Raw genomic sequence first — 25,444 nt, forward strand, 5'->3', positions numbered from 1 at the left:
AATTTCCCCAAAAAAGCTTAACCTGCAATCTGAGAATGTGCATTTACACACCATACCTTAGAACATAGAAACCGGCGGATGGTCGTGGGTTTCCCCCAGGCTCTGCCCGGTTTCCTCCCACCATAATGCTGGCCGCCGTCGTATAAGTGAAATATTCTTGAGTACGGCGTAAAACACCAATCAAATAAATAAATAAATTAGACCATAGAAGCCAAAAAAGGCTCACCTTCAATCCATGTGTCATGGCCCAATATACAAGAGCTAAAAAATAAAAGCTTAACCTTCCAAGTGTGCGCACTTACAAACCATACCTTAAACTAGAGAGCTAAACAAAAAAGCTTAACAATTAATCAATGAATGAGAGCCCATTATACATGTACAGGAGCTAAAAGAAAAAGCTTAACCTTGAACCCATGTATGAGAGCCCATTACACAGGAAGCTAAAAAAAACAAAGCTTAACCAGACATCACCAGTGACACTTTTTTCCCTCTCTCACAACACCTCGTCTTACTTCTTACAAGGTGAGCTAAAAAAACAATCATGAATACAACAACAGAATGTGTTCTCTCATCCACTGAACTATATGCACGTATCCTCTGCGGTAAATCCCACTTGCATTTGTGAGGAGTGAGTAGTTTGTTACCTGCACGGTCATGGTGCGCCCTCGATTCTTCCTCCTGATAATGACTTCATGCTGCTGACCATTGGTGTAGTCTATACCCTGTGACGGGGTGTTCACCTCATCTCTGCCAAACCCTACATCCAGTGCCACCTTCACACCACCTGTAACCAACACACAGGAAAGCATATGGGTCAGTCATCATTATCTCCACATTTATTCTGTCACCTAATACTGGTGCTGACTCCATGCAAGAATACACAGATTTCAATGACCACATGACAGGATTTGGTATTCGAGTTACCTTTATTTCCATGAATACAGCCTCTTATCTGGCATTAAGCATTTTAAAGTTGAGGTATTTATTATTTCAATAAGGATGAAATATCAGGATTTCCTTTCATGATAAAAAGGATATTTCACATTCATTACAAGTCATATTATTTTTGTTATTTCACAACCAGATACCATCACCTTGAACACAGAAATCATTTTTTCATGACTTGACAAAAATATGACCTCAGTTTGATGATGCCATAATACATGTAAACTCTACTCACAGGGAGCTCCATCTTGACAGTTCATCTGGAAAACAACAATTTCTTGTCAATAATGACGTTATGTGTTGGAATCTTACCATTATTGTTCATTTCAATGGAGATGTATTCTTGGCTGTTAGCATCCACAATCTGCATAAGAATACCCAGCTTATTCTTGGTGGCAAACCCAATCCTAATGTACTCTCCATCGGCCGCCGCCAGACCTTGATCCTTGTCAAAGGCGTACTTAATCATGTAATTCTTCTGCATGCCGACGCCCACCTCTGAAAACAAGAGAATCAAACTTATCATGTAGTGAAATGCTACACCATTTGCTACATACACTGGCTCAAACATATTCAATAACAGTGCATTCATACGAACACAAACACTAAAATGCATGGAGTAATATGTCTGGTATTAAGAAAACAAGAATACATTTGCTTCTGCTATTTGGCACAGTAATGATTTTGAGCATGATAAATTATCAGAGATGGCAAAAACATTTATATATTTATTTGCTTGTTGTTTAACACTACACTGAAGAATTTTTCAAGTATACCATGGCAGTCAGCATTATGGGCAAAGAAAGCTGGAGTGTCTTAAAAAAAAAAAACTTTGGCATTTGAGCGACAAACTTTCGAAGGGTAACAAAAATTTTTAATTTTTTCGTCCTGGATTCCCATATTGATGAGCAAAGTTTTAGACATGAAAGGCCTTTCTATAAGCAACTTTTAATCATGCTACAAGTAAAAAGTATTGCTGCCATTATTTGCGCAAATATGTCAATCTTGGCAAATATTTGTGTACATGTATGCATGCTTAAGTTCAAGTCACACTCAGTAATTTTTTCAGTCATAGGACGATGACAGGTACATGTGTGTACATATACAGTGTCTTATTGTGGCAGGGCGAATCCATGACCCCACTGAAGTATCTTGCCAAAGACAACAAATATGACACCCCACTGTGTCACATAATACTGTCATCGGACAGATCCGTCCTCTTTCCTTGCTCTAACCCCTCAGTGTTGAGTGTCAAGTGAGGCAGCAACAAGTACCATTTCTGAAGTCCTTGGTGAAACTCAAGCCGGGTTTGACATCAAGGCAGACTCTCTGACCAACAGGCCACCAAAGAGGTCTCAAAAATTTGTAAAAAGTGCAATGTTCATGTACATGTAATCGCACAAATAGCACTGATATCACCCCTTACTCATAGCTCATAAAACGAGTTGCTTAGCCTCCGAGACAACTTACCCCGTCCACACATCCACCCTCTGAAAGGCGTATAGGCACAGTCACAGGTGTAACCATTGTATCTCTCCTTACACGTCCCGCCATTGAAGCAGGGGTTGCTGTCACATTTACCAACACAGCCTGATGACAGACAAAATACTTCACTAAATTCAAACAAGATTTTTTTTCTTTCTTGTACCACATAAACCTCATCATAACTCTTCAAATATACATGTGCCAGTAACATTCAATGACTGACTAAATAAACCAACTGTTACTGTTTAGATGAACTTTATGTAATGTCAAGAGCAGTGAAATCTTATTATTAAAACAATGTGAAGTTATTTTAATATTATACTGTACATAATACATCAAACTTTTCACGACTTTGAAAGATGTTTTATTCCAGCATATTCTGAGTCATTATACTGTGTGGACTGATAAAATTATTGTTTTCATGAAGCACTGGGATTGGTTAACCCAAACAATGCACTTTTGTCTCTAAAATCAAATTAAAAAGGTGTATTTATTGAACTCGAAAGTTGATCTTTCATATACAAAAAGGTAGAGGCAACATTGCATACATGTTACACTGTAGTCTACAAGAGAAAATACTGCCTACCTGATGTTACTCCATAGACCACCTGACCACGGTCCACCATTCCACGCAGGTCCATCAGCTTGCCATTGACCATGAGTGCACGAATACATCCCACAAAACCATCACGGTTATCCACAGAGGCCCCTGAGCAAGCATGGGAGGAAAAGGCATGAACCGGAGACACATACATGTCCAAACAAAGTACAGCACTTTTCAAGAACAGACAATAAAATAAAATTGTGTATATGTATTCAAGTGTGATGAATGCAATATTTTAACAGCCAATGAGTATTTTATGTTATTTTGTAAGCTTAGACATCTTTTTTAGTAAATCAATCATAATTTCTCAGAACTTTTCACCGACTAATTGATCTGCCCTTCAAACTGTGGTACAAAAGGGTAATTAGCTGGTTAATTTGTTTATAAATCTGATCGGTATGTTACACCATATCAAGAATACTTCACTTACACAACAGTGACCAGTATTGATCAGTATGTTACACCATATCAAGAATACTTCACTTACACAACAGTGACCAGTACTGATCGGTATGTTACACCATATCAAGAATATTTCACTTACACAACAGTGACCAGTACTGATCGGTATGTTACACCATATCAAGAATACTTCACTTACACAACAGTGACCAGTACTGATCGGTATGTTACACCATATCAAGAACATTTCACTCATACAACAAAGACCAGTACTGCTGTGGGTAGAAAAGGCAAGAAGGGAAACACACAACCATCCACAGGTTGCTGCAAGACCTTCCCACAAACAACAGGAGAGGAAGCCAACATGAGCTGGACTTGAACTCACAGCAATCACATTGATGAGAGGCTCCTGGGTCACTGCACCGCTAGCAACGGGCCCGGAGACCCCGCGTAATTTGGTCGGTGATGTATGCGACAATTTTTTCACCTACTCAGTACAGATGTGCCCAGTTGGTGAAAAAATTCCATATAATTACAGGCTGTGGTTTTCTGTGAAGATGTATTTCACTTCTGTCTATACATCTGAATATTCTTTGTGGCCTAAGCTTATCTCAGTATACCTGGTACCTTGAAAGGATTGTCTGACTGAGGAGGCTAACTTGATGTTCAGCTTGTGGAATTTGAATTAACTTTTCCGGAAGATCTTCTATCTCTTCTAACCTGGTTTTAGAAGGCTTGGAAGAGCTTCTGGAAGCAGAAGAGCTCAAACTGACTGAGCTGAAGAAATATTCAAGAAAAAAATACAGGTACTAATTGTTTTGAGTTAAGAACTAACCGACAGCAAGGAAACTGTTGAGATCGAGCGTCCTGTATCCCTGCTCCTCTGCCTCATCCCTGACCACAGCCCTCTGAGTGTCCACCCTCAGCCAAGCCTGTTTACGGTTCCTCTCTATGTGGGCTGTGTGCCAGTGGTTATCATTCAGACCAGATGGTGCGCGGTACTCCAAATTATAGGCACCACTCCCAGCATTGTATGAGAACTGTATGGTGTCACCATCTGAAATAGATCACATTTTATATCGGTGAAGAGAATTCAATAAGATAAACACTGACTTGGTCAATTAAGGTCCCTTTTATTTTAAGGTCATCATTAAAAATGTTTGTTGGAGATAACCAAAATGAGCTTCCAAATCAGGGCCCTATGGTTTTCTTTGGATTTTTAATGGAATTTCTTTTCCGTTTATTTTCTCACAGCATTAATTTCTTTAAAAACGTTATCTCAAATAATCATAATTCCAAAAAATGTCCATGCTGACTGACATGTTACCCCCAACGAAAGAACTTTTTAATGGTGGCCTTACATTTAAAAGTTTTAATCTAAGCTAAAATATGCATAGTTTTTTTTCAGAATATAAAATGTGCCAAAAGGGTTTTAAAAACTGCTTGCTAACAACCAGTAAAGAGAAATCTTACTGTAAATTCGGACTTGAATATAATCTTGCATTCCAGTGTTGTGAAGAATGATTCCATCTCGTTGAGTGGTCTTGAACTGAAACCAGATGTCTCCAGAGCTCTTTGCATCAAAGGTGGGTAACTCAATGATGGCATCCCTTTTCCTGAATGTGATCACATTGTCAAACATATCTGAGGATGAAACACAACAAAACCATGTTATATTCAAGTAGAAATGCAGAGATCTTCAAATATGATCTGTGGTCTCTTCAGTAAGGTTCATATTCAGAGACATACAATTATTTAATACTGATGTCAATTATAGGATGTATTTATTTATGTATTTGATTGGTGTTTTACGCCCCACTTAATAATATTTCACTTATATGACAGCCGTCAGCATTATGGTTGGAGGATGCCGGACAAAGCCCAGGGGAAACCCATGAGCATCTGTAGGTTGTTTGCAGACCTTGCCACACATGGCGGGAGAGGAAGCCAGCATGAGCTGGAGTTGAACTCACAGCGACCGCACTGGTGAGAGGCTTCTGGATCGTTGCACTGTGCTAACCTCCTCAGCCATGAAGGTCCTCCATTATAGAATGTAACAACATTGCAATGAACATTTTTATTCAATGCTGCATCAATGTGAAGACGTCTGCCTATTTGATCAAAAAGGCTCCACAAACAATAGAACCTTAATTATTTTCAAAGATGTAAATTGTTACAACCATTTTTTTTTTTTCAATGCTGTACGTGGTAACTCTATAAATTAACTACTATTCTGGTATTTTTATGAAGCCATTAGATATGCCATGTTTAGAAAAACCCAAAAACATGGCATCACTCCTACAACAGGCACATATGGTCAAGAGTCCATTTAGAGCTTGTGTCACGTCAGTGAAGAAAACTATATTCTAGGGCTACATGGTGTTTAAACTGCAATACTTGCAAGCAGGCAACATCACAAAAACAAAGGTATACCTTGTAAATATTATAAAGCATGTTTTATTGATACATGCACAGAATTAGCTGATAAAGAAATAAATAAATTTCCCAACAAGATGACTGTATGGCTTTCTACCAAGTCTTGCATGATTTGACAAACTATGTATTTCCGAGCTTTTAGTGTGCATGCCTACCTATAATCAAGCATCCCCACTGTGTTCTCAAATAATCTGCTTATCACAAATACTTACTGTCTCCTTCACAGATGAGATGATCTAGCTTGTGCCAGCCCATCTTGTAGTCTGTGACAGTCCCAGTGTCCCCAAAGTACATCTCTAATACAGGCAGGTGATCTTTGTGCTTTAAGTCACCACTATCGAAGGTGATCTTCGTAGGGCGGGCGTCGCAGTTACAGACATATTTTTCTGTGTCTAGGGGTCTTGTACTGCACCCATTTTCTGACAGCCCACACTCGCATCTATTGGACCCCGGGGATGAACCTCCCCAATAATACTGAGGTTGATAGGAGCGCCCTACCCACCAGCCATAAGTCTTCCACTGCTGGTCCGCTGGAGCTTGTTCTGTGCATAAAAAGACGTTTAGGTTTTACCTCCATATTGTTGACAATTATAATGCTTCAGCCAACAATTAAAATTTTTGCTTCATGAGCATTATAAACTTTCTTTCAATGTCTGAGGTAAAAAAATAAAAGCGAAAAATCATTTAATTTGTGGGAAGTATTGACAACTCCAGAAATTGTTCCTATTAATGTGAACATAAAGTTTGCCACTATACATCCACAGAAAAAATGATACAGGACACAGTTATCACAGAAATATATGTAAAAAAAAATTCTATAAAGCTTTGAAAGCCAAGATGAAGTTCAATATATGGCACTGATGGACAATTCACTCCAAGCAGCCAAGTTGTAGAAATTCTTATGAACTTGGCCAATCACTAGCACTGAAAGTGTCACATGATAATTGGCTATTCTGTCAAAAAAACCCTATTAGCTCTTGATTGTCAGGGTGGTTTCTTGTAGTGGATAGACAGATACTGATACAATAAATTGAATTTTGTGGTTTGGTTAGATCTAAGAGTTAAACCAATGCATTTTGAACCACACATTTACTGAGAAGGGCTGCCTGTCTCACAATGCGTACATGTTTATCAGGAGACTGGAGTAACTTGTCAGGCTAAGCTGGCAGGAAAACTGCCTCAGGAGAGTCAGTGCTTGAAGAAAAATGTTTTGGCTTTGCATTATTTTTCCTTAGCAAAGTCACATTTATTAAAAACAAAATAAATAATCAATCAGTAGGTCGTGAACAGAGCTGATACCCTTTGGTTGGATATTTTCTAATTGTCACACTGTTTAACACTGATGGTACATTTGTGGAATACTACTTTATCAATTAATTCAGCTTTAGTGGCTGCCATTATGTTCACTTTGAAAACAAACATAACTAATCGAAAAGTCTTGAAAAATCAGAAAATGTCAGACTTCGTGCTACTCACCATCAGGCTTTGCCAACAGCCTGGAATTGTTACATTCGTACTTGATGAACTGTTTACAGGTAAACGAGCGCTCAATGACAGACTCGAGGGCCTCGTCCTCTGCGTCATACTTGACCTTCCTGTGGTAGCACCCTGGATCCTGGCAGCCATCTACCTTGGTTCTCCCCATACTGTCATGACTGATATATGTCTCTGATGTCTCTACAGCATCACCTTCATAAACACACCACATACACTTATATATGTCTCTGATGTCTCTACAGCATCACCTTCATAAACACACCACATACACTTACACTAACACCAACTTGCTTAATGACACATTAAATTTGTCTATTCCTTCTCAGAAAGCAGAACAGTAGATTCTGCCATATAATCACTCATATACTGACTGAACAAGTTTCTTACCTATAGCAACTAGAATATTTAACATTTTGGTTCACTTTCCCTGCTGAGCCAATTTTTTCACACAAATAATTAAAAAAAATTCATGGTGACCATTTTTTATTAGTGAAAGCCCAAAACATGTTGAATATAACTGAAGATAATACTGTTATGGTTTTCTCTCTAGAGGCTTCTACATTTCATACAAAAAATAAAATAGAATGAAAAGCTATGCTCAGTGCCCTATAAACTGAAAACTATGTCTATTATCCAAGATTTCCAATATACATAATTACCAATCAGGGGACACAAAAATTTACGTACAACCAATTCAGAGATGTTGTTGTCTGAAAAATGTGAGATAGTCATGAACAAGTGAAGAAAGGTGGGGAGGCACTCCATTTTTGAAAGGCCACATCTCAAAAACCATTGAGAGTGAAAAATTAATATTTTGCATGTGTTCATCAGCCATGTGTGTAGTTAAAATGTCAGGGATTGATTTGGGACGGACTGATCCATGGAGTACTCACCCACATCACAGCCCACGTGGAAAGGTGCTGTTGGGCCAGAACCATCCACATCTATGATTGTCTGCTCCCTATCCTTACTTCTGGAGTACATCTTGAAATGCATGCAAGACAACGGGTGCATGGCTGTGGGGAAAAATCATAACAGAATCAACAGCTCCACTTAGGTCTCACAGAAACATGGCTTAGTTATCAGAATGACAGAGAGTAGGCTGTGTTCCTGAAAGACTGCATTTTTACACACATAGCTCAATAATTTTTACACAAAAATAAGAAATTAGAATACTTTTGTAATCTGTCCTTACTATTTCAAATTAACATAAGAAATATTCCAAAAATACTATATGAATTTTGAATAAACCCAGCCCACAAATTACAACATACCAGAACGAGTCAACTCAACTTCTGAAACTCTTGATTTAAACGGAATATTTATGCTAAGCTTGTGTTTTTACATCATTCTTTTAAATAACAATTTTTCATTCATATGGCAAGGACCGATTTGTGTGTCCACAAATAATGTGTCTTCTTGTGGTAAAGCAATTCGATGCTGCCTAACCCAGCCTGCTTGGCCACCAAGCAGTGAGCACCAAGCGAGGCAGCAAAATGTACCATTTTTAAAGTGTTTGGTATAACCTGGATCTCCCTGGCCTCCCAACAACGAGAGATTTCCATTTCAATACAACTGTAATTGATGGTTGATCTGATCAGACAGTACACACTACATGTGATCTGGTGGAGAACTTACAGATGTGACACACAGCTCCAGTGTACCCTGTACCATCACACAGGCAGTGGAAGGTCCTCCAGTCCTGTATACAGACACCATTATGCTCACATGGGTTAGGTGTACACCTGAAAAGACAAATTAACAGGTAAACACATACACCTTTAACATGCTCACACACCAACAGGTAAGCACGTACATATACACAAAAAGTTGAGAAAATTTACCAGTATTTTCATAAGCAAGATACTACAAAAAAATCCAGCACATGTATTAACACAACTTGTTTTATGAAACCAGAATATTAAACTGGTCTAAAAACCTACTTTATGTGTAGGTTACTCTCAAATGTGCCTCTAACACCACAATGGGTGTTGCATCAATTGTTAACCTCACAAAATCATAATTCCCTTCTTACTTAGATGTAAACATACCTATCTCTTATACCGCAGGTTCCAATAACCACAAAATTCTTCTGTTCTTCGGTAAGGGTATCTAGCTCAACAGCTTTGTTTCCAACCACTATATTCCTCATACATCCCAGAAAACTGTTTTCTGTGTCATATCCACCTGCAAAGAATCAATCAATGGATCAAAATGCGCAAAAATGCCATAAATTCTGGTGTCAAACAACACAGAATTTCTTGGCTACTTCCAAGTAAAAACCCATGTTGTTGCTCACCTATCCAGTAGATACTTCCTAGGCTGAAACTGAGAGACCTGGACGAGATTTTAGAGTTCCTGTCAACGGTGCAGTTAACCATTCTCGTATCTACTGTGAGGATGAATTTATGCCACAGTCCATCATTGAAAACATTCCTTGGGCTTTCAATGTCATCTAAAAAAAACAAAACAAAAACAAAGCTAATTAGATTGGTCTGTGATGCCATAATCAAAGCATAATTCAATAATTACACAGTGACAATTAGGCTAACATGTACATCTGATGAAATGGCAAGGATCCTTAATAATGACTATATTATATATTCCTCACATTTCATCAGGATGCACCAAGCTTGGATAAAGTTGCGCAGCCTTTCATTAAGCGCATTCACATATGTGCAGCCAGTCATTAAACTTATTCAAATAAAGTAAAGCTATCAGCCTAAGCAGAGCTTTGAAACCAGTCATTAAGCTTGAGTAAAGTTTGCAGCCACTCATTAAGCTTAAGTTAAGCTTGCAGCCAGTCATTATGTTTATGTAAAGCTGCACAGCAAGTCAACAAAGTTAAGTGAAGCTGTGCAGCCAGTTAATCACTTTAGGTAAAGCTGTGCAGTCAATCATTAAGCTCATGTTAAACTGTACAGCCAGTAATTCCATGCAGGCAAGTCATGCAGCCAATCATTAAGCTCATGTTAAACTGTGCAGCCAGTCATTCAGCTTAGGTAAGTCGTGCAGCCAATCATTAAGCTTATGTTTAACTGTCCAGCCAGTCATTCAGCTTAGGTAAGTCGTGCAGCCAATCATTAAGCTTATGTTTAACTGTCCAGCCAGTCATTCAGCTTAGGTAAGTCGTGCAGCCAATCATTAAGCTTATGTTTAACTGTGCAGCCAGTCATCCAGCTTATGTAAAGCCATGCAGCCAGACACTGATTTCATGTAAAACTATACAGCCAGTCATTAAGCTTATGCGAAGATATGTAGCCAAGCATACACACAGGCAATGTGACTTGTCACTCAAGTACATGTACAGTATGTGGCCTACTGGCAAGCAGTTAAAGACTGAAATTCGATACTGTTTTACTTGGCATTGATGTGTAAATAAAATGAACAATCACCCTGTTACATGATGATGCACAATATGTACCTGTGCTCTTTCAGAGGAATCATTCATTACATGTACCACTTTTTTACCACACTGAAAAAATTGTATGACAACTCTACATCACTCACTGTTTCTCACAACATCCTCTATAACCTGCCTCTCATTGTCATAGGATAGTCTGTACCAAATATGACCATCCTGATTGATTCTGGCCTGGAGAAAAAATCAAACATTAAAAAATGTCTTGTTCATTTATTCCGTTATTTTGAATTACTTTTACTTCTTTTACTCTAGAAAGAAGAGACTACAACATACCTCCAACGTGCAGTAATTTTATGTTATTTCAATAATCTGTGGCCAAACACAGACAACTTGTATGGATTCATTTCAATTTGTCCAGTATCACCACAGGACATTAGCCCTAAGGCTTTAAATGAAGGACTGAGATTATGTAACTTGCCACAATAAAATTTGGCAAAATTCAATCAAGCATCAATTGGGAAAAAAACACTCAACTGCTTTGATCTCAAGCAAGCTTAAACGCTTTATACCAATGGTCAACCACTCCAAATCAATGATATAATTCCAGCTAGACTTTACTATAAATTGACATTTAATAGATCTCACTTTTTATCTATATCACAATATGAAAACTAAATCAAATTCAAAATCACAATCCTAGAACACTAAATTGATGATTACTCCATTTGTCTTGGGACTGAGTTTTGTCTTCCATAAAATATAATGTCTTGTGCTGCACTGACCTTGACCTCCCCATTGTCAGCCAATTCGTGGTATACCAACAAACCATCTGTGTTGTGGGTACGGAATTCCAAGCTAGTGGAAAAAACACTGGTGTCTGCTCCACCAGCATTGAGAGAAGAATCAATCCTGTTGAAGGTGACAGGAATGATCTGGGAAAGCTGAAGCCAAGATCATTATGAAGATTTTGTGAGATACATACTCTATACAAAACATCGCTCAGTAATTATATAAATCATTGTGGTCAACTTGACAAGTTTTCTTCAAAATGCATGAATGAATTTGAACCTGCAAAGTTTACATCAATGATATAACTCCAATGTAACACACACTTCCATCAGAAAGGAACACTTTTAAAAATTCAGTCTGCTGTCTGCAGTGAATAGCAACTGTTAATTTTGGCCGTCTGCACAGATAGTGAATAACTGCTAATTTCGTTCAGCTAACAAAGACAATGAATAACAACAGTGAAAGGCCCCTTACCCGACAGTCAAAGGTGACTGGCCCAACCTTCTGGTAACGACTCAATCCATTACGTACACCCTGTATGATCTTAATGTCATCAAACACTACATTCTCCATACAGCCTTGGAAGTTGTGCCTAATGGTCAGGCCATCCATGTTAAATGTGGGCACACCACCCAGAAAAACCTAAAAGGAGCAGATCAATATATCTCAAAAACAGTAAATTCTGTAATTGCCCTGAAAATTCAACCAAAGTTGCATTGCGAGAATCATGAAAGTCATAAAATATTACTTTTGGCACTGAAACCTATATCTTTCCAGTAGGATATCCACACAAATCTCAGAATACCTTTCTGAAACCACCTAAACTCTAAGAGTCAAGTAAAACAAGTGATTCTGTTTGAGTGAAATTTAATGTTAAATACAGAAATTTAAATCAAGATCTGACACACATGTATGTATTGTATGGTATTTTCAATTATTTAATGTGAATCAGGAAAAAGTCTCATACAAATAATGCTCAGAACAAAAACATTCCAAATTACACATTCATTTGATTACAGTAAGGCCATACCTTTTTGTCTAAATTCAGTCTGAAAAACTCTCCATTGCTCTCAACCTTGGTCTCCAGTCTGTCCACCACCACAGTGATGCTCTGCCTGTCTCTGCTGATTATAACATCATGCCACTGAAAGTCATCGAGAAGACTGCCACCCACAACTGACGTCTCACCCGGAGAACCTTCAATGCTGCCTGTAACAAAAGTACAACACATCCTTTACAATGACCACCCCTACAATAGTTACTGATTTTATGGATTTGTTTTTAGAATGGTCCTTGAAGTCCACATCTTGTGAAAATCAACATTCCAATATATCCTATGAGTGCACTAATGTAAATGCATAACAAGAAAGCTTTGCCTCAGGAAACTTACTATAATTTCATTAAAAAAATGGAACTTTGCAACGAGTCACAGAAAAAGCCAGCCAGACTGAAACATGTTATCAACAAGCTGCCATCACAGATCTACAGAAACCAACCCCTGAGTGCCCCCATTTCCAGTTCATCTAGAGATTACATTATGCATGTAATTGGTTTTTAACATTGCACTCAGGATTTTCTTATGGTGGTAGCTAAATTCACAGGATGAGGAAACAACTGCTTCTTGTCTACAGGTACCTGACACAGGACCTGTTTATCTTCAGTCCTGATGAGCTTAGTATAAGCATCCTGTATTCAGTTCTACTGAAACACCACAGACTCCAATGCACAATCTGAATTCACAAGTTTTTTGGTCTGATTGGGGTTTAATTTCATTTTCAACATTATTTCAGTCATACCATGATGATGTCAACTTGTAGTAGGGTCAAGGTCAATGGGTTTACAGTGTTGCCTCACTGCAATGTCATTTCGAAAACACCAGAGCTAACTGAACCTACAGTGATCTGGAGCAAACAAAAGCAACAAAGGATCCCTAAAAAATAGCTTTTTATGGGATTCTTTCATTCAGTATGGAAATCTTTCAAAAAAGCTTTAACATTTCCTGGTTTGCATTATCAGTGTTCATCAACATACTGCTTACCTAAGTTCAGACGAAACCACAGGTAACCTCTCTTAAGTTCCAGTGCAAAGTGGTCACCTTGATTGCCATCCGCATAGAAGAGGATACCATCTGGTTTGTCAGTACGGAACCTAAGTTTAAGAGAGTCCTGGACCGTCTGGATTGAGTTTCTGCTGGGATCCTGATTTCCAAACTGATTGCCACTAGTCAGATCCAGTACAATGTAACTGTCGGCAAACATGGCAGGGTCAGCATCTACAATTCACACAGACCAGAAATGTCAAAAACAACCATTTCAAATAGCATTCACCCAGCACAAGTTTCATGCTGGATACAGAAATTCATACCACTGAAACATTATTTTAGGACAAGTTATTTTCAAACAGCTTCAAAAAGCACACATCTGGAAAAATTATGATGCCAAAATGAGAAATCCAAAGCAACCCTAAACAAATGATCCCATAATGTGCTTTATGCTCACAAACAAATAATTGTCTTACGTTTTGTGCAGACATTAACAAAAAGTATAATTAAGCATAAGAAAGAAACTGTCTTACCAAATTCACATCCATACAGTTCTAGTCGCATCGAGATTCGGGTGTTCCATCTTTGCGGACTGAAGCGAATGTATCGAGCAACAACAGGATAACGTAGAGTATTTTTCTTCCTAGCAAAACCATCACTGTTGCCATTGAATATCTGAAGTAAAATTTAACAATGAATATGTGATTGTTGTTAGAGGTCACATCAGCATTTTTTGAGCAATTCATTTGTAAGGGTTATGAGAAACCCAGCAGCTTGCTTATAATGGCTTCAGTACAAACGGTAGCCTAAGCTTCATGGCGATACCTTGAAAACTGATAACAGCTGAGCCAAACATAAAACCTTACTCTGAGGCTACATTTACATAGCAAATCCTAAAAATGGTACTTTTTACCATATCAAGCCCAAGGAGTTTCATGAACATATCACGAAAATGCTTACTTCACAATGGCGAGGTAAAAATATAAATATCACTAGTTACTCAAAATGCGCAAATCCCCAAATTTTGTTCATTATTCCCAACCAGTTTCACAAAAATGATGTGAAAACTGTTGGAATATCTGACCCAAACATAAAACCTTACCATGTCCAACAAAACTGAATAGTTCTGACTAAGATAGATAGGCAAAGTCAAAAACCTGATAATATGATAATGAATAAAAATACAAATATACGTAATTATTTGAAATTATTTACTTCATAAAGTCTTCAAAGCTTCAGCAAGATGGTGTAATAACTGTGGCAACAGCTGACCCACACAAAAAAACCTTACCCTGGCCCACATTAGTACTGGGTAAAAAGTCCAAAACCTGATAATTTCAGTAAGAACATCATTTATCTGATGATGTTTTCAAAGCATGTGCATTGTCCCCATCAAGTTTTAGCAAGATGGTGTAAAAACTGTGGTCACAGCTGACACCCCCCCCCCCCCCCCGCCCCCACCACCAAAAAAAAATCTTACCCTGGCCTTTTATAGGAGTGGCTTGAAAAAACTGTCTAAGTCCAAAACCTGATAATTTGAATAAAAATGCACACATCCCTAATTTGCAATCAAAATGAGTAAATGTACAAATCATATTCATCATTCCCACCAAGTTTCATAACGGTAATGTGAAAACTGTGAGACTAGCAGATCCAAACATAAAACCTTACTCAACTGACCCAAACAAAAAACCTTACTCAACTGACACAAACAAAAAAGCTTACTCAATTGACCCAAACATAAAACCTTACTCAACTGACCCAAACCAAAAAGCTTACTCAACTGACCCAAACAAAAAAGCTTACTCAACTGACCCAAACAAAAAAGCTTACTCAGCTGACCCAAACAAAAAAGCTTGCTCAACTGACCCAAACAAAAAAAGCTTACTCAACTGACCCAAACAAAAAAGCTTACTTGGACATTGACACTGACACCAATGCCACTTTTCTCTCACACTTGCAATACCTAAATACAACCTTCACTGAACCTAGACCATCTAGCAATTTAAAATCCCAATTCACGTTGGTTTAACAGAACGCCTGAACCATTAACAATCAGGTGCTTTTTTTATGAATGCCATTAAGTGAAACCACCTTATTAAAGAATTTACAAATTGTTGATCTTCAAGACAATTGTGATCACTGTCTGCAAGATGAATATCTCTTTTTTTTAATTTTGCATATTAGGTATATTAGGCCAAATGTACTAAAACAATGACAATCACTTTTATGGATGGCACACTCTTTAAAGAAGGCAGAGTCAACACAACACCACAGAACCCGGTCAGACAACTGACAAAACCTCTCACGCAAGATCAACATCTCTCACCGAGAACAATTAAGTCATGTTGTGGAGAACCCTTTAAATGACTCGGCCAACGTGGGCTCTTGTGGTAACACAGTAGATGTACCAACATTGACAAACATCTTTCTCCTTACCTGTGGCATGCCAAACTCGTTAGTGTAGTATCTCCAGGTATTCCTATCATCAGAGAACTGAACATAGTACTCAGTGACATATTCAGAACTTCCTTTACGTCCCTGTGTCTCCACAGCTGTGACCATCATTCTCCTGCCTATGTCCACACTGATGTACTGAAAGGCATTGGCAGTGGAAGCCGTCCAGGCACCTGTCAAGTCCAAGCATACAACGATCAGACGCTAAAGTAAAGCAATGCTCTTTATTTCATTTACTTCCTTATTTAATTAATCTTATGTGCTAAAATCAAAAATACTTCACTTATACGATTGCGGTCAGCATTATGGTAAGTGTTAAACGCACAGAGCCCAGGGAAAACCCACAACCATCTGCAGGTTGCTGTCAGACCTTCTCACAACACGGAGAGGAAGCCAGCATGGGCTGGACATGAACTTACAGCAATCGGATTGGTGAGAGGCTCCTGGCTCACCAGTCTAGCAATCTATAAACCAGTAGGCCTTGGAGGCCACTCCAGACCCTAAGAGCAACCATCATAGGTTGTCAAGAAAGTTACAACCTTTTTATAATACAACCACAATCAGATGTAACAATGTTATTGTGTGGTAAGTTACATGTGCTTAGTAGGTTCAGAGGCCCTATCACAGTTAACAAAGGAACAAATATGTTAGATATCCCCATGTTTTTTAATGCCATTACCAGGTTCATCTCCAACTCGGGCCTGCTGGGGTGGTCTCTTGGGTTCATTTGACGATGCTGTAATGGCAGAATCTGGGATCCGCCTTGATTCCATGCCCAGTGGTAACGGACCGAGACATTCCTTGTCATGATAAATTTTCTCCAATGTCCCCTCCACACGCTCTGAAAGAACGAAACATAATTTTGACATGCAGATAATTGGTGTTATTTATTTTCTGTTAAATGCAAGCTAAAACTATATCCTCTAGGATTGCTGTGTCTACTGATCTGCACAAGAAAAATATAAGCCAATAATAAGATTTTGTTATGTGCTTTGTAAGTTATGAAAACCAACTATAAACTTAACTTAATACTTACGAGAAAAAGTTTCAATCAATGACAAGAAATTAAAGACTTGGATGTACCTAGTTATACATGCCATCCACTGGACATAAATCTGTGATAAAATTGCACATGCTATGAAGTAAATGTAAGTAAGGAAACAATAAGTTATGTGTGAAATGAAATCTATTCAAATCTCTCTGCCAATAATTCATGTGCTGACAATTGTCACAATGATAGTCAAATAAAATTATTTAACTATAGTAGTTATTTAAGCAGAACAATGACGTTCTAAATGTCACGCAGACATAGACTTGTCACAGGGTATATTTATTTACTTATTTGATTGGTGTTTTATGCCGTACCCACGAATATTTCAATTATACGACAGCGGCCAACATTATGGTGGGAGGAAACCGGGCAGGCCTTGCCACGTATGGTCAAAGAAGAAGCCAGCATGAGCTGGACTTGAACTCACAAGCCCACATTGGTGAGAGGCTCCTGGGTCATTATGCTGTGCTAGTACACTAACCAACTCAGTCTTTCTCTCATATGACATTGGAGCTGTTAGATGATGTTTTAATTAATGATTTGATTGGTTTTGTTTATTTATTATGGCGAGAGGAAATCAAGCTCTCTGCCCCAGGTAAACCCACAGATCATGGGGTATAGCGCCGTGCTCGTGTACTTTAAACATCCAAAGGACTCATTTTATTTTGCCTAATTCTCTTCAAGTTGCAGTGCTAAGGGGTAGGTGAACAGTTGATTTTTATGTGTTCACACACCGTTTTCAGTCAGTAATGTCTGACCATGTTCCAGTTATAACGTGGCCATCACAGCTTTATGCATCTCATCTCTATGCACTGTGAGAATATTTGTGATAAACACTGCGCTTATAAAATATTTCACTTAAACAGAAATCTATACAATCACTGTATTTTGAGTTAAAGCCTTGAATTGTGTAATAAAATGATTTTGTGGGTACATAATGTGCTTGTGTGTTGTATTCAATATTCTTATATGCCAATACCAAGTCCAGTTGAAGCTGGTTTCCTCTCCGGCTGTGCGTGGAAAGGTCTGTCAGCAACCACAGAAGGTCCTGGCTTTGCCCAGTTTCTTTCCACCATAATGCTGGCGGTAAAAGTCGTTTAAGTGAAATATGCTTGAGTACAGCCTAAAACACTAACCAAAGAAATAACTCTGTAACTTTGTACTGAATATCTACTAACTCAGTATGCTGTCTGTTCCACAGTACATATTCTCTACGTGATACGTATACCCGTAGCACACAGTGACAATTTTGTTGATAGAAATGTATGTGCGTGGATATTAGAATAAGATTAAATATTCCCTCACAGCGCAAAATTAAATCAGTCAAATCTTGTCACACAAGGCGATACGACGCAGAGGGCCGCCATGTTGTCAGCTAAGGTATCAACGTATCAAGTACACAGGTGATACAGGTAAGCCTACCTTATGTAAGGTACGGGGCAACGTGATTTTCTGGAAACTAAAAAAAGCTTCACTTAGTATACTCACCAGCAGCTTGAGCTAGATCAACAACGGAGAGGAGAACTAAAATCCACCACATTTTCAACCGCTCCATGTTGTAGTTCAAACCCCCATTGCCTGAATGCAATATAGAGGTGAGTTGATGACCTATATAAACCATGTGACCCTATTGCGCCTCGGTGATTGGCTAGACAAGTCAAACACCTGCATAGAGGATATAGTGAGTCACATATTCAGATCTTCATACCTTTGGAATGTGACCTCCGTGATAATTGTTGATAGATACATTATTATTGTGAGTGTGAAACGTACCACACGAAACATGGGAACAAACTGTTTACATCATTGACACTTGAGAGATATTAACACCTGAATTGTTGTCTTTTTAAAGTAATTAATCAGCTGTGCAGAATCCTGTCTCGGGCGGCCACAAGTACTGACTTCAGAGGGTTAGCGAGTCACAAGATTGAGCGAATGGGCGCATGGCCAGCGTAGACCTAGTATGAAAGCAGTGGGAGATCAATTCCGGCATTTGCCAATGTCAATGAATCAAATTTAAAAGTCTATTCAACAAGGCTCTGCCACGATGAAAAACACATTATCTTTAGCAGAAATAACAGAAAGCCCACGTCGCAACACTCACAACAAAAGAATAATAAGTAAGTGATTAAATATGAAAATTTCTTAAAAACTATGAAGTTAAATTAAAAAGCACTGGAACAGATACCTAGCTAATCCCGCTTTACAGTGGCGCTCGATTTTTGTCATTGGGCATATCGTTTAAACTGTATTTCCAAGGAACATTTTCTTTAAAAAACCCTTGCTGTCCTTCAGTACAGACAAAATCACTACATTGAAATGCGTTAATCATACTGCGTTATATATCGACGCAAAGTCCAGTTTGATATTTCGCCCAATTCGTTAACATGCCACATCGTCCACGAATGCAGGGTTTTGCACCGCCTATTGATGGCTTATCGCTTATACAGTATTACACACCAGCTAATGTATATCCCGATATTTATTTATTTGATTGGTGTACTCAATATTATTACACTAGGGGCCGTCGTGTTTTCTAGGGTGGAAGAACCAAGAGAGATGGAATATAGCCCCAAAAGACTTTATAAACACATATTTATAAATGTTCATGTACATTTGCATTGATGACAGAACAATTCAATATATTACGATCGAGTGGCGAGATGACTATGGTTTTATTACGGTAAAGATTAAAACCAATCATAATTTGATTACTTTATAAAAGACTAGACTTATACTGTACCCGCAAGGCACGTGAGAGCGTTTTAAGGAGCTACACTGTAATAGTGTTTCAGTTTTCTTTTTGTTGTGCTTATTGTCACGGTATGCAGTCAAACTATGCAAGGTTCGCCCCTTTGTGGGAGATTGACTTGATGAAGAAACGCAGGTTACTAGTTGATATGCAGACGGTAGACAGAGATCTGGAAGACAGAAGGTGATACACATATAGAGCTGGAAGAGGGGAGTTGATACACATAGAGCAGGAAGAGGGGAGCTGATATATACAGAGCTCAAAGAGGGAAGTGAATACATACAGAGATGGATCAGGGAAGTTGATGCACATACAACAGGAAGAGGGAAAATGCTACACACACAGCAGGAAGGGGGAAAATGCTACACTTATAGCAAGGAAAGGGAAAATGCTAAACATACAGCAGGAAGATGGAAAATATTACACATACAGCAGGAAGAGGAAAAATGCTACACATACAGCAGGAAGATGGAAAATGTTACACATACAGCAGGAAGAGGAAAAATGCTACACATACAACAGGAAGAGGGAAAATGCTACACACACAGCAGGAAGAGGGAAAATGCTACACTTATAGCAAGGAAAGGGAAAATGCTAAACATACAGCAGGAAGATGGAAAATGCTACACATACAGCAGGAAGAGGGAAAATGCTACACATACAGCAGGAAGATGGAAAATGCTACACTTATAGCAAGGAAAGGGAAAATGCTAAACATACAGCAGGAAGAGGGAAAATGCTACACATACAGCAGGAAGAGGGAAAATGTTACACATACAGCAGGAAGAGGGAAAATGTTACACATACAGCAGGGAGAGGGAAAATGCTACACTTATAGCAAGGAAAGGGAAAATGCTAAACATACAGCAGGAAGATGGAAAATGCTACACATACAGCAGGAAGAGGGAAAATGCTACACATACAGCAGGAAGAGGGAAAATGTTACACATACAGCAGGAAGAGGGAAAATGCTACACATACAGCAGGAAGAGGGAAAATGTTACACATACAGCAGGAAGAGGGAAAATGCTACACTTATAGCAAGGAAGAGGGAAAATGCTAAACATACAGCAGGAAGATGGAAAATGCTACACATACAGCAGGAAGAGGGAAAATGCTACACATACAGCAGGAAGAGGGAAAATGTTACACATACAGCAGGAAGAGGGAAAATGCTACACATACAGCAGGAAGAGGGAAAATGTTACACATACAGCAGGAAGAGGGAAAATGCTACACTTATAGCAAGGAAGAGGGAAAATGCTAAACATACAGCAGGAAGATGGAAAATGCTACACATACAGCAGGAAGAGGGAAAATGCTACACATACAGCAGGAAGAGGGAAAATGCTACACATACAGCAGGAAGGGGGAAAATGCTACACATACCGCAGGGAGAGGGAAAATGCTACACATAGCAAATGGAGAGGGAAAATGCTACACAGAGCGCAGGAAGCGGGAAGTTTATACACACATAGCTGTGTATGTGTGTTGATATATAGAGAGCTGGAAGAGGGAAGATCACACACAAGCGGCTGGAAGAGGGACGTTAACACACACAGAGCTGCAAGAGGGAAGGTAATACAGAAAGAGCTGGAGGGCAGAAGTTGATGCACTGAGAGCTGGAAGAGAGGAGGTGATATACACAGAGCTGAAAGAGGCAAGTTGATACAAACAGAGCAGCAAGATGAAACGTACAACTAATATACAGAGAAATGAAATAGGATAAATGATGCAGAGAACTGGAAAGCAGTACATGATATATTCATATCTGAAATAAACTGTTAGATGAACCAGTGTATGACTTTGGTCACCAAAGAAAGGGGTCAGTTTGGGCAAAGTGCCGTGTTTAAGAATGTACATCCTTTTCCAGGGCTCGTAATTGGGATGCATATATTAAAATGCATCCACCAAGCAATTATGATTGCACATGACGAGGAAAAACAAACAGTCAGGAGCACGGTCACTCAAACCCGAAATTCTGGGCCGGTACGCTTGATCGCTGTGAACCTAATTAACTGGTGACATTTAAAAGAGCAAACAGCCGATGTTGACCGAGTAAAGCTCCACTCGGCTGCGACTGAAACTTCATAAATTACATCCACATATTGCGCTTAGTCAACGCTATTTCAGCATGTAGAACAAGAGCCGACGTAATATACAGCTGTTGTGCAGTGTTTTGAGAGATCTTAGACCAGTCACACAGGTATGCGGTTTCGTGCGTCTGAAGTCCGATCTCAGAGTCTGCCTCTTACCGCTTGGACAGGTCAGTTCAACTGGGCATGTGGAGAGACGTATATCGTCGTTGCTGTGCAATACAGTACGTCTGCTGAAATTTCTCAGTGATAGTTGAACTCACTAGAGTACCGTTACAGGATGTGGTTTGCGTGTATCCTGTGGACATGTATCACAGTAGCTGTTTTCACCGCAGATGATCCAGGTCCCTCTGCAGAAGTTGTGTATGAATGGGTTTCTCTGGACTATGACTGGCCAAACGATACAACAAAAGTAGACTACACGGCTGCTAGAAAGTATATCAAAGAAAACAATATCATAGCGGGCGTCAAGGTCTACAAAGACGACGTTTACGTCACCGTTCCCAGATGGCGAGAAGGCGTTCCTTCTTCACTGAATAAGGTGGTCATGAAGAACGGTAAACCCATTCTTCAGCCGTTCCCAGCCTGGAAATCTCAGACAGTCGGTGACTGTGACGCTCTTCAGTATGTGCAGAGCATGGAAGTGGATCCAAACCGTGGCTGGATGTGGATTATCGACGTGGGGCGGATTAACACGAACCCTGCCAAGGGTTCAGCCCCGCAGAACTTGTGCCCTGCCAAACTTATGATTTTTGATATCAACAAGCACAGCTTTGTGAAACGCTATGATTTTCCGGCCACTGTAGTGTCTCCTACGACAAACTTTCTTAACGACATCGTGGTGGACTACGTGGACGGACGACCTCGCTATGCCTACATCACGGACACATCCAGAGACAACCCGGGATTGGTCGTTTACGACTTTTACAACAATACGTCTCACCGGTTTACGCACGTCCTGGCTATGACGTCAGAGACTAGCGCGCAAAACATAACGATCAACAACATCACCTATGTTATAAATGCACCCATTGATGGTATAGCCTTGTCTCCGGACTCTAAGTTCCTGTATTTTTGCCCTTTGGCGGCGTATAGTCTATATCAAGTGTCCACGGCAGTCGTCAGAGACCCTCTGGCTGATTTTGGAGCCGCCGTGCATAAAGTGGGCCGAAAAGTTGCACAGACCGACGGAATGGCGTACGGACAGAATAACCTTTACTTCGGAGTCTTAAGTCTCAATGGTGTGTATAAGTGGGAAATTGGTGAAGACGCCAAGGTCATGCAAACATACGACAAGATAGAAATGAAAACCCAAACGCCAGTCGTTCTGGACACTGTAGGAATGCAATGGGTGGACACTTTCGCCTTTGACCAGTCTGGTTATCTATGGTTTACCGCTAACAGATTACAGCCGTTTTTTCACGGGACATTAGACTTCACAGATACGGCCTCCTCGGCCAATATGCGAATCTGGAAAGTGTTTGTGGGGGAAAAAGGATATCTCGATCACAGCATTTCGGCCAGTAACTCGCTGTTCATCAGTAACACGTTTCTCTTTGTCACGGTCAAGCTTATCTTCATTTATTTCCTTAATATTTGTGTGTTATAGTCAAAATATATCAACACTACATGAGTAACAGCAAACGAACATACTTTTGTACTTATGATCAAAGATACTATCAGTATTATTAAGAATTTCCTATTTCAAGGACTAAAAGCGATTTTAAGAAGATATAGCGGTATTTAAAATGGAGCAAATCTGATTGATGTTTAAATCCAAACATAGGCAAACATTATCTCTCATGTCAACAAAGTGGTATTAAAAGTTACAAGCTCACCCTCGCCAAAAAAGAATTCGGCTGTAGCGATGTCATCACAGAGAAAAAGGAAAGAAAAACTGCTATGCTCAGATTTGAAGAAAATAATGAAAATAATTACTCTGAAAATCAAATGATAAATCTGTCTTAACAGAAGTAGGATAAACATGGTTTTCCTTGTTTCTATATCTTTTAAATGACCTGTAACTAAGTGGAGTGTATACAGCACGTGCATTTATCTTATATCACCCAAGCCTCCAGTCTTGTAAATGTCTTGTATAAGGAAGTGAAATCAGCGAGCTTGAGGTGTATAGCTCTTCCATGACGTCATTAAAACGTTGACGAAGATGGAACCGTGGCATCGTGGCTACCCCTTTCTATTTCCGTCAAATTCCAGTTTGATCAGTTAATATTTTCCATTTGTTCTGCATGTTCGATGAATGTCTGTAGTTAATCTACATGTATATGTCACATAGACATGATTTATGTACAAATTAACTTTTATTGCAAGTATAGTTGTTTGTTATATTTATGAATACAGACACTGAGTTAGTTGTATGTGTATTTGGCAACGGCGCCGTGTCACGGTATAATCAGTTAATGAATTATGGACTTTGATACAGAGCCGCACGTTGCCTTCAACACAGAGTAGGAATTGCTAGTTATTTTCGGACTATACTTTTCGATACGGCTAACTTCACCAGATAAATTATATCTTATTTTACTTAACCTACAAAACAAACCAATATCGACGGGGTAATAATTCTTTCAGAATTGCAATTTTAATTCGTATTGAATTTGTGACATGAAAAAAACATTTATCCAAAGCACGACGTTAAAAATCGGCTTGGCACATTGAAATGCCTTATACAGAATGTATGCAGCAGGGCCTTGAGTCAGACCTTGTCCTAACTCCTAACAATTTACTGCTTGAAATAGTGTCTTCCCTTAGGAATTTTTATTTGAATATACCGGTATCAAAGATTTATCTTCGATTTTCGAGACATAATTGCAAATTAGTGGTTCAAGTAAAATTCAGGAATAAAACCACAAGTCTAAGACAGCTTCCTTCCGGCAGCCTGCGCTGTTTCTCTTGATGACGTCACGGTTCGAGATTTTCAAATGTTTCTTGAAACTGCAATGTTATTAATAGATTTCAATAGTTTAATAACATACAAATCCGATAAATTATATATCAAAATAGTCCTTTGTTTCATTAGCTTCGATATATTTTGGTTAAACATTTATTATACAGTCAAAACGATATCTTTCTTGCAACTGTACATGTAAAAGCATTTACAAACATCTATATGAAATGTTACGTGAATAATATATCTGCATTTTATAAGCATTTTCTAAGAGTATATTTAAATGACCTTTGCGGTAGGCAAATTATGCGATACTTAGAAATATGAATATATGGTAAAAAGTAAAGTTTTCTTATACGAAAGTTGAAATTCTGCATGCATATTGTTGTGAAACAAACATTGAGCTTGTAATAACATACGGCGTGTCTGAAAAATGTTCGCAACGTTTAGATGGTTGTTTGGTGTTACTGCATGCATTAATATGACCTTATATAATTCCATATTCAAGTTGCTTCAGTTCTGAATGAATGTGCATGTCGTCTTACTGCAACACCGGGCTTAATCAGCTGTACGTGACACCATATTTACCGTTTCGGTATATTAAATGGTTACAATATGAA

The 25,444-nt window shown here is 38.9% G+C and overlaps 2 protein-coding genes across 2 annotated transcripts in view; one reads left to right on the plus strand and one right to left on the minus strand.

Annotated features, from left to right (window-relative positions):
- Nucleotides 1-18,646, minus strand: part of LOC135461556 (neurexin-4-like) — a 34,385-nt gene extending 15,739 nt beyond the window's left edge. Inside the window, exons 1-21 of the mRNA XM_064738705.1 lie at nt 18,560-18,646; nt 16,700-16,861; nt 16,003-16,193; nt 14,097-14,238; nt 13,561-13,794; nt 12,553-12,731; nt 11,997-12,164; nt 11,516-11,674; nt 10,880-10,964; nt 9,669-9,824; nt 9,421-9,556; nt 9,008-9,114; nt 8,263-8,385; nt 7,349-7,561; nt 6,085-6,414; nt 4,910-5,080; nt 4,272-4,493; nt 3,017-3,139; nt 2,416-2,535; nt 1,258-1,443; nt 645-784 (exon numbers count right to left, since the gene is read on the minus strand). Of these exons, the coding sequence (XP_064594775.1) occupies nt 645-784; nt 1,258-1,443; nt 2,416-2,535; nt 3,017-3,139; nt 4,272-4,493; nt 4,910-5,080; nt 6,085-6,414; nt 7,349-7,561; nt 8,263-8,385; nt 9,008-9,114; nt 9,421-9,556; nt 9,669-9,824; nt 10,880-10,964; nt 11,516-11,674; nt 11,997-12,164; nt 12,553-12,731; nt 13,561-13,794; nt 14,097-14,238; nt 16,003-16,193; nt 16,700-16,861; nt 18,560-18,626 (3,414 nt within the window). The 5' untranslated portion in view covers nt 18,627-18,646. The remainder of the gene's footprint in view (nt 1-644; nt 785-1,257; nt 1,444-2,415; nt 2,536-3,016; nt 3,140-4,271; nt 4,494-4,909; nt 5,081-6,084; nt 6,415-7,348; nt 7,562-8,262; nt 8,386-9,007; nt 9,115-9,420; nt 9,557-9,668; nt 9,825-10,879; nt 10,965-11,515; nt 11,675-11,996; nt 12,165-12,552; nt 12,732-13,560; nt 13,795-14,096; nt 14,239-16,002; nt 16,194-16,699; nt 16,862-18,559) is intronic.
- Nucleotides 18,647-22,095: 3,449 nt separating this feature from the next.
- Nucleotides 22,096-24,785, plus strand: LOC135461573 (protein yellow-like). Its single transcript, XM_064738732.1, has one exon. The coding sequence runs from the start codon at nt 22,200-22,202 to the stop codon at nt 23,526-23,528; it is 1,329 nt and encodes a 442-aa protein (XP_064594802.1). The 5' UTR covers nt 22,096-22,199; the 3' UTR covers nt 23,529-24,785.
- The last annotated feature ends 659 nt before the right edge of the window (nt 24,786-25,444 follow it).

The sequence above is a fragment of the Liolophura sinensis genome, chromosome 1 (assembly GCF_032854445.1).
Source record: "Liolophura sinensis isolate JHLJ2023 chromosome 1, CUHK_Ljap_v2, whole genome shotgun sequence".
NCBI lineage: Eukaryota > Metazoa > Mollusca > Polyplacophora > Chitonida > Chitonidae > Liolophura > Liolophura sinensis.